The sequence below is a fragment of the Aspergillus piperis genome (assembly GCF_003184755.1).
Source record: "Aspergillus piperis CBS 112811 unplaced genomic scaffold BO85scaffold_8, whole genome shotgun sequence".
NCBI lineage: Eukaryota > Fungi > Ascomycota > Eurotiomycetes > Eurotiales > Aspergillaceae > Aspergillus > Aspergillus piperis.
In genome coordinates this window covers 597,969-615,283 of record NW_020291598.1, presented here as the reverse complement: position 1 = coordinate 615,283, position 17,315 = coordinate 597,969, and the positions used below count along the sequence as shown (strand labels likewise).

At 49.0% G+C, this 17,315-nt stretch overlaps 4 protein-coding genes across 4 annotated transcripts; 1 reads left to right on the top strand and 3 right to left on the bottom strand.

The window, feature by feature from the left end:
- The first annotated feature begins 1,141 nt into the window (after nucleotides 1-1,141).
- Nucleotides 1,142-3,132, top strand: BO85DRAFT_468555 (lysine N(6)-hydroxylase/L-ornithine N(5)-oxygenase family protein). The gene is made up of 2 exons (XM_025662271.1): nucleotides 1,142-2,127; nucleotides 2,185-3,132. The coding sequence occupies exons 1-2, from the start codon at nucleotides 1,262-1,264 to the stop codon at nucleotides 2,816-2,818; spliced, it is 1,500 nt and encodes a 499-aa protein (XP_025515825.1). The 5' UTR covers nucleotides 1,142-1,261; the 3' UTR covers nucleotides 2,819-3,132.
- Nucleotides 3,133-6,978: 3,846 nt separating this feature from the next.
- On the bottom strand, nucleotides 6,979-8,004 carry BO85DRAFT_289097 (uncharacterized protein). The gene has a single exon (XM_025655247.1). The coding sequence runs from the start codon at nucleotides 7,668-7,670 to the stop codon at nucleotides 7,155-7,157; it is 516 nt and encodes a 171-aa protein (XP_025515824.1). The 5' UTR covers nucleotides 7,671-8,004; the 3' UTR covers nucleotides 6,979-7,154.
- A 2,503-nt stretch (nucleotides 8,005-10,507) lies between these two features.
- Nucleotides 10,508-11,718, bottom strand: BO85DRAFT_289102 (putative cyclin-dependent protein kinase complex component). The gene has a single exon (XM_025655248.1). The coding sequence runs from the start codon at nucleotides 11,472-11,474 to the stop codon at nucleotides 10,725-10,727; it is 750 nt and encodes a 249-aa protein (XP_025515823.1). The 5' UTR covers nucleotides 11,475-11,718; the 3' UTR covers nucleotides 10,508-10,724.
- Nucleotides 11,719-12,314: 596 nt separating this feature from the next.
- Nucleotides 12,315-15,564, bottom strand: BO85DRAFT_371289 (hydrogen/calcium exchanger domain-containing protein; the record flags this gene model as incomplete). Its single annotated transcript, XM_025655993.1, has 6 exons — nucleotides 12,315-12,947; nucleotides 13,003-13,480; nucleotides 13,569-14,063; nucleotides 14,406-14,699; nucleotides 14,751-15,047; nucleotides 15,104-15,564. 6 exons carry the CDS (start codon nucleotides 15,562-15,564, stop codon nucleotides 12,315-12,317), a joined length of 2,658 nt encoding a protein of 885 aa, XP_025515822.1.
- Nucleotides 15,565-17,315: the final 1,751 nt, after the last annotated feature.

Here is a 17,315-nt window from a genome sequence, read left to right as displayed (position 1 = left end):
CCCTTCAGCCCAGTTTTGAAACGCCGTGAAATTTCCCGACATCGGGCGACTGCGGATCTAATCTAAGCGTCCATCATCCCACTTTTCCTGGACAATTGCACACCGGATCATGCTGCGGGGCTCCCATGGTCGGCTCTCGGGGCTCGGAGACTGAGTAGGCAGCCTGGTTTATTGCTTGCTTTCTTTGCTTTTTCAAATCCCATTGAATCATTCAAGGGTATAGCTGGCTGAATATGCTCAGATGAATTGTCACTGGGGGTGATGGTGATGGTAATTGTGGCGTGATCCTCAACTTCCCAGAGTGCAAACGGATCTGGGGCGAGGAAAGGCAAGAAAGGGAGGGGCTACGGTTAGCACTTCGTTTACAAGTTAAATCCACAGGTGGCTCTTCTGGGCCTGATCAAACATCATCTTATCTCCGAGGGAACTGTCATATATGCCTGAGATTTCGACATATGGCGTTTGGATTTCTTCAGTTATACTACTAATATGTGAAGACTCGCCTTCCCTTATAAGATCAACGCTGAGACACTACCAATCCCCTCTTGGATAACCTGCTTGACCAAGCTTCAGTGTCGTCAATAGTCTACTTGTTATACGTACTTTTACATCGCCAACCGGCAAGAGCCTCGGTGTCCCAGCATCAAAACAATACGTAAAAAAGAGGAGCAGCAACCACGTTTCTCATGTAGCAGGTGGTGGAACCGAGGAGTGCCTATCAAATAGGCCAATGCCGGCCCGCTGTCAGAAGAACCACCACCGGCTAACTGCTCTTACTCGGTGGTCTGGAAAAAACCCGTCCTTACGGATCCGCTGCTTCAGGGAAAAAAAAAAAAAAAAAAAAAAAAAAAAGAAGAGGGCTCGGCGCTGATACCCTTTTCTTTTTTTACGGTCGTCATACTTTCTGAACATTTTTAATTTTTTTTAGTCGAATTTACTCTTTTGGTACCTTGATTTTTTTTTTATTTTGTTTTATTATTATTATTTTCTTTTCTCTCTTACGGCGCAAAGGTTCTCCAGTGTCTACTAAGTTCGAAGCTACTGTCCTTCCCCCCCCATTCTGTTTATCCACCGGGGGATATAACTACGACCATCGCTCCCACCATTTGCCGCGGTTCTCTCCCACTTTCGTTCAGAATCCCATCATTATTGCGTCTTCCTCCCATCTTCCTGCTCCCCGAACTCTGAGCACGGAACTCCTACCTCTGCTTTCAATCATACCCCTTTTTACTTCTTTTATTCTCCTACTAAGCTTGCATCAATGGAGCCTGCGGTACGGAAGCCAGAAGTGAGCTTCCACAGCCAACGCAGCATGCCCTCCAAGCAGCAGCGAGTGCCCTCGAAGCTGAAGGCCACCCCCAGGGATGAGCTTCACGACCTGCTTTGCGTGGGTTTCGGTCCTGCCTCTTTGGCGATCGCAATTGCCTTGCATGATGCTCTGGACCCTTGTCTGAACAAGTCTGCTCCTGCGCCTGGATCGCAGCCCAAGGTCTGCTTTGTCGAGCGCCAGAAGCAGTTCGCTTGGCACTCGGGCATGTTGGTCCCTGGTTCCAGGATGCAGATCTCTTTCATCAAGGATCTGGCGACCCTTCGTGATCCTCGCAGCAGCTTCACCTTCCTCAACTATTTGCACCAGAAGGATCGTCTGATCCATTTCACGAATCTGGGGACGTTCCTTCCGGCCCGCTTGGAGTTCGAAGACTATATGCGGTGGTGTGCGCAACAGTTCTCCGATGTCGTGTCTTATGGAGAGGAAGTTGTCGATGTGACTCCCGGAAAGACGGACCCTACCAGCTCGGTGGTCGACTTTTTCACCGTCCGCTCTCGCAACGTTGAGACGGGTGAGATCATCGCGAGAAGAGCGCGCAAGGTGGTGACTGCACTTGGTGGCTCAGCAAAGATGCCCCCAGGCCTGCCCCAGGACCCCCGCATTATGCACTCCTCGAAGTACTGCACCAACCTGCCCCACCTGCTGAAGAACCCGAATGAACCCTACAACATTGCCGTGCTGGGAAGTGGCCAGAGTGCTGCTGAGATCTTCCACGACTTGCAAAAGAGATACCCCAACTCGAAGACAACACTGATCATGAGAGATTCGGCTATGCGGCCTAGTGACGACTCTCCTTTGTGAGTATAATACTTTTCGCACTCCCATCATGTTGCGACTAACAGCAAATAATATAGTGTGAATGAGGTCTTCAACCCCGAACGTGTCGACAAGTTCTATAACCTCTCTGCCGAAGAGCGCCAGCGTTCCCTCAAAGCCGACAAGGCCACCAACTACAGTGTGGTCCGCCTTGAACTCATTGAGGAGATCTACCACGACATGTACGTCCAGCGGGTCAAGAACCCCGACGAGAAGCAATGGCAGCACCGCATCCTCCCCGGACGCAAGATCACGCGGGTCGAACACCATGGACCTCAGAGTCGGATGCGGATTCACGTGAGGGCGACCAAGGATGGATCGGACAGCCTTGTCGGCGACGGCAAGGAGACACTGGAGGTGGATGCACTCATGGTAGCGACCGGCTACTACCGCAACGCGCATGAACAGCTCTTGAGCAATGTGCAGCATCTGCGACCGGAGGGCCAGGAGGAATGGAAGCCGAGCCGGGACTACCGGGTCGAGATGGATCCCAGCAAGGTCAGCCCCTATGCTGGAATTTGGCTGCAGGGCTGTAACGAGAAGACACACGGACTGAGCGACAGTCTTCTGTCGGTGCTGGCAGCACGCGGTGGAGAGATGGTGGAGTCGATCTTTGGCGAGCAGCTTGCGGGTGCAACGGTGCCGGTCACGAAGTTGCGCGCTATGCTGTAAAGGCTTTTTTGTCGGATCGGAGACCCAGGAGGGGTTCCGCTTTCTAGACGCGTGAATGATGGCGCTAGGGCGGGCATTTCTTTCTTTGCAGCAAAAGAATGCCCCGGAAAATGAGCGTGCATATCCCCAAACAAATTGGTAGGGGGTGATATCTTCTTTTGCGATCATCTACTTGACTGTATCTGTGCTCAATTCTCTGTTTCATTACCTATACTTTGTTACTATTGTTACTACCCCATCATCTGATTCCCCAAGTACCCCATTGCGAGTTATATAGCCAGCCACATTGGAATTGTATAACGAATAGAGATCGGAATGCATCAAGTCTGTCCTTATTGATTAAATTTCACCGCTCATTGTGTTAAGGCAGAAGGCCATGCAAATTGCGCACGATGCTTTTTTATTTAGCCTACTACAGATGTTATTCATTCTCCTCAAACTTTATCCGCCCCCCCTGACATGCGCCTGTAACCGACAGGGGGACGAGAATGAGTGCCTAGGAGGGAAAAGAGAGTGGGCTGGTCGCACAACCGCCGGCCTAGCACGGACCCGCTGACGTCAAGCGACCGGACTAATTGGCCCTGACCAAATTAACCGCCGCCAGGAATACGCAACGAGGAGAAATTGGTGTTTCTGCACTTGAACAGACACAAGGGGAAACAAGTGAGGGAAATATTCCCAGGAGGAGGGTCCAAGGAAATGAACACAATTGTCAATTGGACTCCGAGCAAGAAGAAATTGAAGCGGGTGGACATCCCTGACTCGCTGGCGCTCAACCTTGGTTAAGGGTCGGGGAGGGATTCTGATAATCTGATCAGATAAAAATTTTCGCACGTTATCTGATGGCGCCATCCCCCAACCGCATCAGCGCCCATCGCCGAGCCAGGCGCGCTGCTTTTCCGCTGCGGTTCCCGCTCTCCACGCCCATTCGCTGCCAGGGGACCACTTGGGTGGATGAAGAGACCCACTCACTGATTGATTACGATGAGGCACCATGCAGATTGATCCGTGTGGTCTCGTTTTTTTTTCATATCCACCCACACGCACGCACACACTAACTTACCCTCTCGCTTCGGTATACGGGTTACTCAATTAGATTGCTTTCTGGCCCCCTTTCCCCGACCATAGCTGCCACCAGCCCTTCTTATGTCTCGGTTCCCGAGGGATTTTCTCGGACTTAAACCTATACCGGTAGCATTAAAAACGGACCTCTCCGAAACACATCCAACGAGAAACTCCCAGTCAGTTTTGATCGATCAGGTAACAGCTTGATCAGTGATTGATAAATTCTTAGCGGCCCCGCTTTTTCCCTTTCCTTCGTTCCCACAATACCAAGGCCCTAGGGACTTGGAGGTGAGGGAATAACGAAGACAGCAAGGAAAATAATGGAAAATAGAAAGAAGAGATAAAAAAAAAATAATAATCACTCTGCTGTCCGGACCGGCTAGATAAGGAGACAATTCCGGTGTAATGGTCAGACCATGAGGAACAATTGCTGCCGTAATATTAACCTAGCTAGTAAGTAGCTATACCAGTACGTACTTTCCTGTCTGTCTGGGGTGTAGCTAACCTCAACTGGCGGAGAAGAATTCGAATCTGGCAGTCAAGGCAATTACTTAGCCCCCCCCCCCCCCCCACCTCCTCTCCTACTCCAGGATTCGTTTTCAATCTCAACTACCCCCCTACGTATTTATACACCACGCTACTTCCTACTTTCTCAAACATCTGAAAGACGATCTGTCGATGAATCTCGTATTGTTGGATAATGCAACAATTGATTTGAACAACCTTTGCTGCTACTGGCGCAAAGGCAACGCGACTAGACGAGGCGAGACGAGACTAATCCCTAAGCAGTACACGCGGAACCATGCGACATGGAAACCGGAACGGGCGCCTGGAACAGTCGACTCCCTAGACATGCGCCGATCCCCATTCAGGTCTGGGCCAGTGGCATGTCCACAGTTGTTATTATTATTATAATAATGGTAATAATAAAAGTCGCCATTATTATTCACCTTTCCTCCGCCAATCGTAAAAAATTGTCAAGGTTGGTAGCCTCCTGTCCCTGACAACACAGTATTCGGCTGCAGCCTGCTCAGAAAATAGTAAGTAGGCAGCTGAAATTACTTACTTATCCTGTACAGGCAGGCAGACAGGCCTTTACCAGCTTACCAACTAGTCAGCACCAAATGTTCAGATTCAAGTAGTCTCGCCGTTTCCGTGAACTCCGGAGCCTCTTTTCCCTTTCTCACCCCACGCGTTATATCACGAGAAGGGGAGAGAAAAACATCCGTATCAGGTCTAGTATATTTGTCACTGAATCCCTACCTGAATTAATTAGATAGACATTACGAGTCTGGATGCATTTCTAGCTAGCTAGCTGGCTAGCTAGATATGAACTTCGGATGTACTTACTACCATGTAGCATGCTTGTGCTGTGTGACCCGATCAGACGGTCCACGCTTGTGGAAAGGCCGGCTATGCCAGGTACCGGCGACCGGTGTTCCATCTTCCAGGGTCCTGTTCTTCTTTTCCCCCTCCCCCCAATCTAGATACTACTAGTTGTGTCAGGAGGGCGAAGATCGAACGATCTGCAACCCAACAAAAAAGCACACGAGTTTATCTGGAATATCATCCGTGGGATGTCGAGAGATCAGCAAGGTCAGAAACAATAAATAGAAAAAGGGAAGAATGAAAAAAAAGTAAAAGACCCTGATCATCTGATGCATGGATCTATATTCTACATACTAAGAAGCAGAAAACTTGATCGTTAAGAAACAAACATCAAACCCATCCTCAACCACCTCACCACCTTGCCCTAATCAATCAGCCCAACACCTACCGTTCCATGGATCCATGGTTTCTTCAATTCATTATCAGATGGAGATAAAAAAAAACATACAGCCCACTTGCCTTGGACGAAGCGGTGGCCTGACCGCTTCAACCAGATAAATAATATATTGGATCCGTGATCCATGGATCATATCCCATATTAATTCGTAACTTGGTGCCACTAAATCTCTTTCTATTCTACTAATTAATAGAACCCAGCTTCAGGTCGTGACGAAGAGTGGTCCCGGGGACTATTTGTACCATATTGTACCCAATGAAATTGCAAAGTCCGGGATTGCAAGCGTGTGTGTGTGGAAGCTAGACAGACAGACCCACCGCATAGGCTTGCGGTTACTTACGAGGGAAGTTAGGTAGGTGGTTGTCTGCCTAGATGGAATTTCTGAACTTGGGCTAGATCTAGGTATCGATGTAGATAGATACATACCTGATTAATCTACTACCTACGGAAACAAAAAGAAAAGGTAGAAGGAAAACATACACCCCACGACTCAAAAAAACGGCTCTGGGAGCACAAAAGTCTGAAAGTCAAAAAGGGCACCTACCGTCCAAGTGCGTCCAGCAAAAATTACAACCAAATCAATCAATCAAACCGCTCCTGCCGAGATAAGATCTTAGCGTGACATTTTGACTTTGGGTCTAAGGTTTTAAAGCCACAACCAGACGAAAAAATAGGGTTCAGACCAATCATTCCCATTCCCCTTACTCCAAAGGGAAAAAAAGTTTCTCCAAGGTTTAAACACGGAAGAAAAAACGAAGAATACATACATAACATGCATACATGCATGCATACTCTGTAATTTTTATTATTGCGACATCGGCTTCTTCGGCTTCAGAAGCTTGGTTCAGTATGGGGCGCGGGTGTGGAGATTATCTTCGTATGTATGAATCTTGTATAGACGCTGTATGTACGTTACTTACTTACGGTCAATTATCCTCATCGTGATCTCCACTGACTATTATTACAGTCTTTCTCCCTTTCTCTCTCTCTCTCTCTCTCTCTCTCTCTCTCTGTATTTTTATTCACCCCTTCAGTTCTTGAACTCAGTGCATTGCGCTACGATGGGCTACAAGTTCCTTGGCTTTCCTTATACCATTCCCTGTCATCTCGAAAAGCACCCTCTAGCTTCATAGCAAGGTGATGATTACACCCACTTCTTTTTCTCCGGTTGGATAGATTAGCCTGCAATGTATGCTATTCAGTAATCTGCCAGGTTATATTTGGTCTAAAGTAAAAATATCTACTAATATATCATGATCTTTATATGCAGAAGATAATACATGAAGATAACGTGAGGGCATGAAGGGTCAAAACCCCATCCATGACCATCTATTCCAGTCAAACATATCATCAGAAGGAAGGGCTCATCCGGTACTCATTAGATCGCATATAGAAGATCGAAACATCTCCTCGGAAGTTATTGGTCGTCTGAAGGGCATATTGAGAACCCTAAATGGTCAGTCAATCGAAGACACAAGAACGCATCTATGCATTCCGTTCTGGATCCTCGTCTGCCAGGCTCCGATATCTTCCGCCGCTGTGCATACGTGACGGCATCTCGTACATCTGGTTGTAGTTGATTGCTTCACCACCGAGCATGCCAGATCCCGCCTCCCGCTGTCCAAAGCATGGAGCCGGATCGCACCAGAAGTCCCGGCAGTTGGTGACTACACCTCGAGAGAAGGGGTTCTTCGCCCGAGAAGCACGTGGACCATCTCGCAACCCATCCCTTGCTGTCGCAAAGAAGGCATCAATGCCGAGAAGGGAAGTCCACTGCTTCAGACAACCGCCCCTCCGGTGCCGGTGGCCATGGGCAAGAGCTGGATTCGGTCCCTGGCCAGCAGAGGAAAGGCCAGCAGCATCGAGTGAGGTAGTTCCTGCAGCCAAAGCCGAAGCAAAAGCACGAGAGCTTGGGTAGCTTCTGTCAATCGAATGGCCCCTCATGTTTTCGTATGTCGTCTGATTCCGCGAAATTTGGACAAGCTGAACAGCACAGAGCATAGTGACCCAGACCAGCTGAATGATGACCCACACATCAAGGACGAGGGTGAATGTATCACGAAGTACAAAATCACATAGCGCATCGTTAATGACATTACAGGTAGGGTTGACGGGTGCTGGCAAGACATTGATGTCTGTACTAGCCGTTAGTCTTTGATCCGGAGAAGAAGAAGAGGAGTTGATACTTACAGGAGTATGTCAGCTGCACGAAAAGAATTATACCCGCTTCAAGACACGTGATGTATAATACAAAATGGCGCAGATTGTTGGCGCCCACGCAGTTATCAATCCACGGGCAGTGACTATTCAGGATGTCAATGTTTGAGCTTTTAACTCCAGTCTCAATTAGGGTCTTACTGGTCATGTTTTGCAACGCAGCGCCCGCAGCGCTTGCAATGCTTGCTCCGTAAAGGCTTTCGAATCATGCACGCAACGCAGAAGTTCTCTTCGTCGAATTTCCACTGCTCAAAAAGTTCCGCAATAACTGTTCGCTGCTGGTTTCTGCTGCCAAGTTTGGGGACAAACCCAGGATCTTCAATCATCGCGGTGAAATAGAAATATGTTGTCGCTGAGAAGAACAGAGCAAAACAGATATTCGATATGGGATTTGTGGTATATGTGGCTGGCAAACGTGACTATTAGTAAACTCTTGGCTGGGGCTTCGCATAATTCCGTTGGAAATCGGATTCAAAACATGTATACGAAGAGCAGGGAAAGCCTCACCTGGCAGCACGTAGAAAATGTATCTCACACCAACCCAGAACAAAGAGCCTGCAAAAACGCCCGATAGGTAAGGCTGGGTTGCGGATCAGTGACGAACAGAGTGAGGAGATGCAAGGGGTAATCGCTGACGTACCGTCTTTTGCAGAATCCTATACTCTGAAATGCTTTGACTGGCCACTTTCTGGGCCAACCATTGAAGTCCATAAGCTGTTGCGATCATAATAGGGATAGCAGCGAAGACAACCAAGTTACTGAGAACCCAGACGGCTACGAAAATCATCAAGAAAGGCCACAAGAAGAAGAACTTGGACATGGTGCTCTTGTTCCGCACCCAAGGCGTCAATCCGAAGGGAAGAACCTTCGTGTTCCCATCGAAGTCATAGCCACACTCGTCCAGAGCACGATACCACACACGCGTGGTATTCATCTCGCCCGCTACCGTCGCTGGGGTCTTACCATCCCTGGTCTTCGCGAATCTATCAGCGCCATATTCAATGAGCTTCTGAACGCAAGGCAACGATCCCTTAACCAGAGCCCAGTGTAAGGGAGTTAAGCCGCTGTCGTCAACGGCATTGGCATTAGCGCCCCAGCGCAGGAAGAGGTCCACGCAGGCGGGGAATCCCTTATATGCCGCCCACATCAGCCCTGTATGACCTTGTTGATCGGGAACGTCCACCGGGATCTCCTGGTGAAGTAAAAGCACAAGCAGAAAGGCATTTCCGTCGATAGTAGCTAGGTGTAGGATGTTGTAGCCTTGGACGTCGGTAAGAAGAGGGTCCGCGCCGTGCTGAAGCAAAAGATGCACAATATAATAGTGGCAACGTTGAGCTGCCCACATCGCGGGTGTAGCGACAGATTCGCCTCCCTTCGCATTGACGTCGGCGCCAGAGTCGAGTAGGAACTTGCACATGGCATATTGGTTGTTGATGGCGGCCCACTAGAAGAGGAATGGAGCATTGTTAGTTCGGAATCAATTCAAAAGACAAGTGCGAAAGACATATCGGTAACACGCACATGTAACGGGGTGATTCCTTCTTCGTCCTTATAGTTGGGGTGGGACTTCTTCTCATCAAACATTTTCTGCATTACTGCGATCTCTCCTATACGAGCAATCTGCATGACATCTTCACCAATGGGGATCGAGCCCTTGACACCACCGCGTTCCGGTTTCATGTCTTTTAGTTCAACGGTTGCATCATGCTGGGTCACTTTCGGGGGAGTGGTGGTGCCTTTGCCGCTGGGGAGGGAGTGCGGACTTTGTCCCAAACCACCAGAGCTGCTGCTGCTCGGAGTCCCGGAAGACATTTCAAAATGATAACCGCGATTATATCAAGATTGACTCCAGCACGCGCGCAACTGTTCCTGGACTAGACAGAGAGGAAGGGGAGATAGAGAATTGCCGCCGCAAAAAAGGGACGACGTCGTTGAAGCGTTCGGCGGTCACGAGTCAGTTGAGTAGTCTTGCGGAGCCCAACTTAACGGAGCATTGCGGAGTGAACAGGAATTTCTTGAAGCCGGTACTATCGTATCCAGAAAGGCAACGGTGGCCTTCGAGGCTGTGATGAAGAAAGAGAAGACCGAAAATTAGATGGGGGCGGAAGAAAAGCTGAGGGTATCAGCAATAAACCATGGCGCAGCAGGCAAGCCCCGGGGATGAGCCTCTCCCTTCCCGAAAGGCTGACGGATCGTCCCTCCACTCCGCCTTTCGCGACGTGGTCTACATTTACCCACAACTTCCCTGCGTTATTACTAATGCGAATACGGACTCCCCAACAAGAACAAGAATTCGAGTTGGCTACATGGCACTCCGCAATCTTCTTACTATCATCCTGTTCGAAAGCCCGGTCCTTAGAGATACAGGTGCATCTTGAAGGTAGAGGGCCTAACGTACCCTGAGAACAGAACTTTCGTCCGTCAGTCAGTATAATAATGAATTGCGCCCGACAGGCATTACTCAGCCCAGTTGTCTAGTTCACTAGTACAAAACACCAGTCGCTAACTGATGGGGCGGTTAGGCAGCCGCATTGTAATACGTGCACACAGGTTGTTTCTCCAAAATCGGAAGCAAGAAAAGTTCTTCAATTGGGCGTTCTCATGGTAGATACGCAGTAGAGTATCCCAGAAAAGATGATGCTCAAGTTGAAAGGCCACAGTCCAACCATGCGCCCCACAATTCACCCCGGACCAATTTGCGGAGGACCTTTCCAGAGTCAATCAAGAACTACAAGGCCATCGCCATCCCCAAGGCGCTTGCAGGCCTCTCCAAAGTACATTCGCCTAGTGGGAGATCAAAGTGTCTATGTTCGCTCCACGGACGTATCAAGGCTAATTTCAACGGAGGGGATCCCCGCAACAGCCTATTTCTCGGAGTAATCTTATTTGGTCGACGAGCATATCTGCATCGACTCGTAGTTCGAAATCCGCAAGGAAACAGAAACTGATTTCGAGCCTCGATAGTTCGCGCTCAGTCACACCTCCAACCTTAGCAATGCGGCTATGGGGATAGCTGAGGTCTTCCAAGGACTTCATCGCCACGCGAAGTCCAGCAAGCACCAGACGATGCATATTCTTCCGGCTGACGACTATCACCCGTTCAATAGTCGCCATTCTCATGATGTACATGCTTGTAGCCAGATAAACACCTGTAGACATAGGGCAGAACTTGTGCATACGCAGCAAATACTCCTGCAGCGTGATCGGTGGCTGGCGTTTCGAAGAGAAGCGTTTTGACAGCACACTCTGCTGTTTTAGATGACGACCTGCTTCATCGTAGCTTTCTGTGGAGCGACATAACCCAGTGACCCTGATCGGCGTAGATTCCCCGCTAGATATACTGTCGCTGTGGACCAGGGGCCCGGGGACAGGAACGGCAGCTCCTCGGGAATAACCCACTTCTTCTGCTGACGATTCCACAAGCATTTCAATACCTGTGCACAGCAGACCCAGTGCTGCCGTAGGCGAGATCTGGAAGACATCATTTGGGTAGTTGGACCCCAATGTTGATTCATCTTCTTCTGAAGAGCGGATTGTATTAGTTGCCTCCGTAAGGCTCGCAACAGTCGACGGGCTCTCCTTGTTCATCGCGAGACCTTGTACGTTGTCGGAAAACCAAGGGTAATAATGCCACAGATGGCCCTGGACCTACAGGCGGATATTGACTTCCCCGATAGGTATCGCATGGTCGGGACACTGCCCAGCATGTAAATGATGCTGAAATACCTGCACCAGATTCGAGGCGAATCGGCTGCGTAGTCTGAGATAAAAGCCTGTAGCTAGAATTAAACACGGCGGTGCTTAATTTTTCTACTAGGGAGGAAACATCTGTGCGATCTGTCAGTGGGCGGCTATCAGTAAACATTCCTTGGGTTGCTCACTTTACCTATGTGACTGGGGTCGAGATCGGCTCACTAGCTGGTCAGTAGCAGCAGCAGACGACTTTGAAAAAGCACCAAGAAAGGCCTGCTTGCTGAATCACTATACATAAACGGGGGAAAGGGATTGATTTCCAGGTGTACAGATTAACAGGGTGGAATGTGAAAGGCGAGGAATGGAGTTGGCCGGATATTAGTGCGCCCGATCTCAACCCAACCGTTTCTTTCGTTACCCTATCAAAACAGGCAATCGATTCTGCTTCCATGCAGAGTGTGAGATACTAGCTTCATTAAAACAAAGGAGCTCTGAATTTGCGAACCAAGCGGCGCAAATACCCAAGTACATGCGTCGCTTACGATATTCATGAGCGGTTTGCCTCCTATCAAGCAACTATGACATTAAGGATATTTTCTAGTACCTACCACACTCCCGCAGTACAAATACAGTGGCGCAATTATCTATAGTGCCTCCAGTAGACATGGCAAATCAAGAGCAGGCGCGCACAGCGTATCTTCATGTTCAGAATATGTACTTCAGGCCACTCAGGACTCAGTCGTCCACGGCCTTCGAACTCCACATCTCCACAAATTTCTCCTGCCCTCTATCTCTTCTATGAACCACGCTCATGTCGAGTCCCTCAAGCCCCTTCTGAACACTCTTCAAATCGTCTTCGAGATTAGAGAGCTTCCTCTGGTGGTCCATATTCGCAAGTGAGGTCTCGAATTCAGAATCGGCGTGCAAGGAAGTGGAGAGAAGCTGGATCGCCCGGTCTGTCGGGAGTAACTCAGCCATGAGCGGCGAGTCTGCGGCAATACCATGGTCATTTAGGCTCTCAGTCAACTGATATCGCTTCTCCTTTAGATTATCTGCGTATTCACTGGCTTCGTCTGCATGGAGCACTGAATCCAAAGATAATCCTACTCGGCGTAACACTTTCGCTAGTGATTGAGATTCATGGAGCCGATTGTCTTTTTGTGCTGAAGTAAAACCCGAAACGGGCTGTACAGAGGAACGCCTCAAAGACTCTCTCCTGTTAACAGGCGGGCCCAAGAAGATATCGCCAATCTCTGATCGGTGCGCAGCAGCGATAGCTTCCAGAGTCCCACAGTAAGACTCCCTGTCCTGCAGACACTTGACAAGGCCATTTGTAGACGATGTCATCTCCGATACTACGTCCAAAACCTGGACGGTGTCAGTGCGGCATATTGATGGGAAGGGGGGGAAACCCGTCTCTTACATAGTCCAGCGTTTCATGTGAGGCATTCTGCAGCTCCTCGTGGTGACTGCTTAACTCGCCTATTATAGGTTCGGCGAACTGTTGTCTCGTGGACATCTCAGCTAGTATTTCGATTTCGGGGTAGAGGGATTCAAGTTCTTCCTCCAGCGCAGCCAACGGCTCATTTTCAGCGGGTGCTGGCTCAGTTCGCGCTATCGTTGGTCCTGCCTGTATCGATTCCAGATATAACCGATCCAGTCGACACCTGATCTCATCGGCAAGGCATTGAGCAAGGGCAGTACATCTCTCCAAAGCTATCTTTGCACTGTTCTCATCTTGTTGACTCGTTTCTATCCCGGATGCCAGCCTCTCCAGGTTCGCGATCAACCTATCATCTTCCTTAAATCGAGCTGTCAGAGACGAGAGTATCCTCTTGGCGTCTGCTGAAGCTTGCTCAGATACGCCTCTCAACTCTGATTCCAATGCGTGAGCCAAGTCACTGGACTGTGTAATATACTCAGCAAAGCTCTGTGACTGAATCAAGAAAAGGAACCACTACCGCGGCAGCTATATTTTGTCTTTCTGACGTATGCTTCTGGCGCAATCGTGCATTGTCCCGATTTTGTCTGAGCCCCAGTTCGTCATCCGAGGTGATAGATCCGTTTAAGCTCTCGTACTGCGATGCTAGTGTTTTGGTCTGTCTTTGTATTGCAGCCGTGGAGGCGTTTAGTGTTTCAATCGCGCGTCGAAGGTCATCATCCACAAGCGGGCGAGTTGCTTTGAGATTAGGATTGGTGAGAAGGCTCTGCAAGGCACCGGACTCTTCAAGCTTCGAGTACCTAATAGTAACCAAAGCAATCAGTGACTGGGAAAGGTCCGTTGTGAAGCGGGATTGGAAATACAGTATGAGCTCCTCTTGCGACAACAGTGTGTCGGTACTGAGATGCTCCGTCAGCCATTTTGCAAGCTCAGTACCTTCTATCCTCTCAACGAGGGCGGACTTGATTTGATCGCGATTAATCGAGAGTTCGCGATCTTTGAGAGCGGAGATAATGGTCGATGATGGGTCCATTGAATGATTGCTGCGGTTGGGTCGTGATGATGAATTGTCGGCGCTCCGCGCGGAATCTTCTGCTGCCGCCTCAGGACAACCTCAACAAATAATCCACTTCAGCCTCCCTCCCACTTTGGGGAATTGAACTCCATCACACTACGCAACAGCGCTAAATTATGATATTTTTATCAAACAAAAATGATCAAAGACAGACTGCCAGGTCTACTGAAGGCTCTGTTCATTCACCAATATCTACCTTGTGAGTGAAGCGGAGTTAATAGAATACCCACTACTATCTATACATTACGATATCGGAACGGTTGATACACCAGTACCCACCCGAGCGGAGTCAGTCCAATTCGTCTCTCACGCCTCAGACTCACCCTCCGCTACAATCTGAGGGTAGTACCATGTAGTGACGGCGATAATAACATAGACCAGAACGCAGAGCCCTCCTTCCAGATAGTTGGACTTTCCATCTCGAAGAAAGTTTCCAACAACTAGGATGGACAAAACGACCAAAACAATCATAAAGATCTCGAAATTCAGACCCATATCCTTGTCAATACCCCAGCCGACAATGACTGCGAGCGGCGCGTTCAACAGCGCAGTCTGGATCGAGGGACCCAGGCAATGAAAGAGTGCAAAATTGATCTGATTGTCCCTGTTTCAGGTCAGCAAGGAAGATTGGGCAGTCACCAACGGTTGTAATTACCAAGCTTCATCAATAGCAGTCAAGTGCTCTGCTGCCTTCTCAACAAGTGGCACAAGAATAAGGCCCATAAAATTGTCAGATACACCTCTCTCATTCACAATATCCTCTATTTCTTCCACCAGGAAGACGGCCGACATGCAGACGCATGCGAGAGATATTGCAATAGCCACAAAGCACTCAATCAACGTAAGCTTTGCGCGCTTCATTTCCTGTTCACGATCTTCATCCAGATGCTCATCGAATTCAAGGACTTCGTCGAATATGCTATGATGGCTGTGGAGGTTGTAGAACAGATACCTAGGCCATATGAGTAAATAGGAGTTATCGGCGTATTTTGGGAGACGACAACTTACATGATGAAAGCCACTAGGAGTATGACGGCTGTGGCTCTACTGATAATCAGTGTAGACTGATTCAGTGTTTGTGTCGAGATTTGTACATGTGTATGCGATGCATTGCTTTTTAAAGTCGCATAGAAAGCACTCGGGATCAGAAGGCCGAACCCTGCCACTAGAAGAAGTCCTGAGCCCACTTCGCTGACGGCCTCATGGAATGATTGATCTTCTCGCCCAATGCCTCCAAAGAAAAAGCATAGGCCTAAGCAGAGAAGGAGGTTTGCCAGGATCGAGCCTAGAATGGCGGCTTGGATGACAGGGATCAGATTGCCTCCCTTGTCCTTGTGGATCAAGACCATGAAAAGGACTATTTCCACGACAGAACTGAGAAACGTCTCCAGCAGGACGCCAAATACTTTGGGCAGCTTTTTGGCTAGCTCGCCGCCCGCAAAGCCAAGCAAGTTCGCTGAAGGTACCATTGCGATATAGTTGAGGGCAAATACCCAAACATGAAGATCCGGTCGAGCGAAGTGAAGTGCAATCGCAGCTGGGACGAAAGGCCAGAGGACGTTCACCAGCATGGAAAGAGTGCAGGTACTGCGAAAACAAACGCGCAGGAAGTGCAGTGGATGGACGCCAGTTCTCCCACTTTCTCCAGCGGTATCGATTCGAAACAGACTATGGTGTCGTCGGTGTCCTTTCTCATTGTGAGTCGGTAGTATTGTACCGCTCTGCGACTTCGAAGCCGATCGCGTAGCATCCGGTGTCAAAATTCCATCATGTTGTGAAGGATCTCCTTTCTGAGAAGATCGTGACCTCCGTCTGCCACCATCCACGTTGGAGGCCATTGTCTGGGGGAATGTGAAGTTGGTTGACTCGATGATCGGCCAGAATCAAGCTCTTACTGATCGGACACTGGCTTCTATAAGGTATGTTTGGAGAGCAAGGTAGACAAATCCCTCAATGAAACCAATAGTGAGATAAAGCAAAGCTGGGTTATCCCGGCATACATGCTCTAGTAAGCTCAGGCACACATGGGCATAGTCAGAGGGTGACTTGAGGCCCAAAGCCAAGGATAGATGAAAGAGAACGGGAGTAGAGGACAAGCAAGATAGTGTGCATGGACACCGGAGATTATGTACGGGGGATAATAACTGTGGATCTATAGCATTAGAAGAAAGAGAGAAAAAAAATTAATATGAATAACAGGAGTTTCAGCTGAATATGCTTGGCTTTGCAGATGTGGCAGACGAGTGTCATTGTGTACTATTCCTTTAGTAGAAAGTGAAAGACACGAGGGGAATTTCTGGGGCTGGGACTGTCTGCATGAAGGAAAAGTTAATATGTAGACCAGACCACCTTCAGCGAACATCATTCATATTTTATTTCCCGCTAATCATGGATCGCGATTATTCTGGAGATCTTGATCCATGCAAGCAGTGCAACCAAGATTTTACACAGTATAGCATATGGACAGTATTGTATGCCAGCTTTTGCGGACTGCCATCCTTCGGACTTCTACAGAAACACTGGACGGTATTTCGCTGCACATCACCAGAGTGCATCTGCGAAGACAGACACTCAGGAGAATTGGGTCCCTTCAGCTGAGGCGATCACCGAGTTCCTTAGTTTACCTTTGGGTTGTCCAAGTTCGAAACATTGTGCCCACGCTGTGGTCTTGGCGAGCCTATGAGCATCGGAGTGTGGCCTCTGGATGGAGCCGTGGCGCTTCGGCAGGTGAGCTGTTAAAGGCTCACCCAGGGAAAAAAAAAAAAAATAAGCTGTCAACAGACCCGTCAGCTGCTGGGTGATTATCATCCCGCTGTAAGCTCCAGAGCATTATTTGCTCCTACTCTGCCGGATATGGCCGGTGTCTCCCGTGTTAGTTATACATAGTATATAGTATGTATTAGGAGAGATCTGCTGTATCCTCTGAGAACGCGGTTGTCTCAAGCATGCTGGCTTAGTGACCTTGGGCTCTGTATCGTAAGGAGTCGTTACTCCAAAGAGGGGCCGGTTCACGCATTGTCGATACCGGATACACAGCCACGATTGACTCGCGTCGAATCCTGCAGCCCGCCTCCTCCAGGGTGGGGACTCACCGAAGGTTGAGAGCAAGCGGTAAACATGGCCTAGCTTGGCGGGCTCCCGCAAACTTCCCGGCAGTTGGCTGGCTTTGACCAATGTCTCGAGTCTCGACACAGCTTATATCCTCCTTTCGAAATCTACA

What these genes read in the sequence shown, in the direction of transcription:
- BO85DRAFT_468555 (XM_025662271.1), top strand. Translation starts at nt 1,262, where the DNA reads ATGGAGCCTGCGGTACGGAAGCCAGAAGTGAGCTTCCACAGCCAACGC. An exon ending in CCTAGTGACGACTCTCCTTT is followed by an intron (nt 2,128 to 2,184) that starts GTGAGTATAATA and finishes CAAATAATATAG; the next exon opens with TGTGAATGAGGTCTTCAACC.
- BO85DRAFT_289102 (XM_025655248.1), bottom strand. Translation starts at nt 11,474, where the DNA reads ATGAACAAGGAGAGCCCGTCGACTGTTGCGAGCCTTACGGAGGCAACT.
- BO85DRAFT_289097 (XM_025655247.1), bottom strand. Translation starts at nt 7,670, where the DNA reads ATGCTCTGTGCTGTTCAGCTTGTCCAAATTTCGCGGAATCAGACGACA.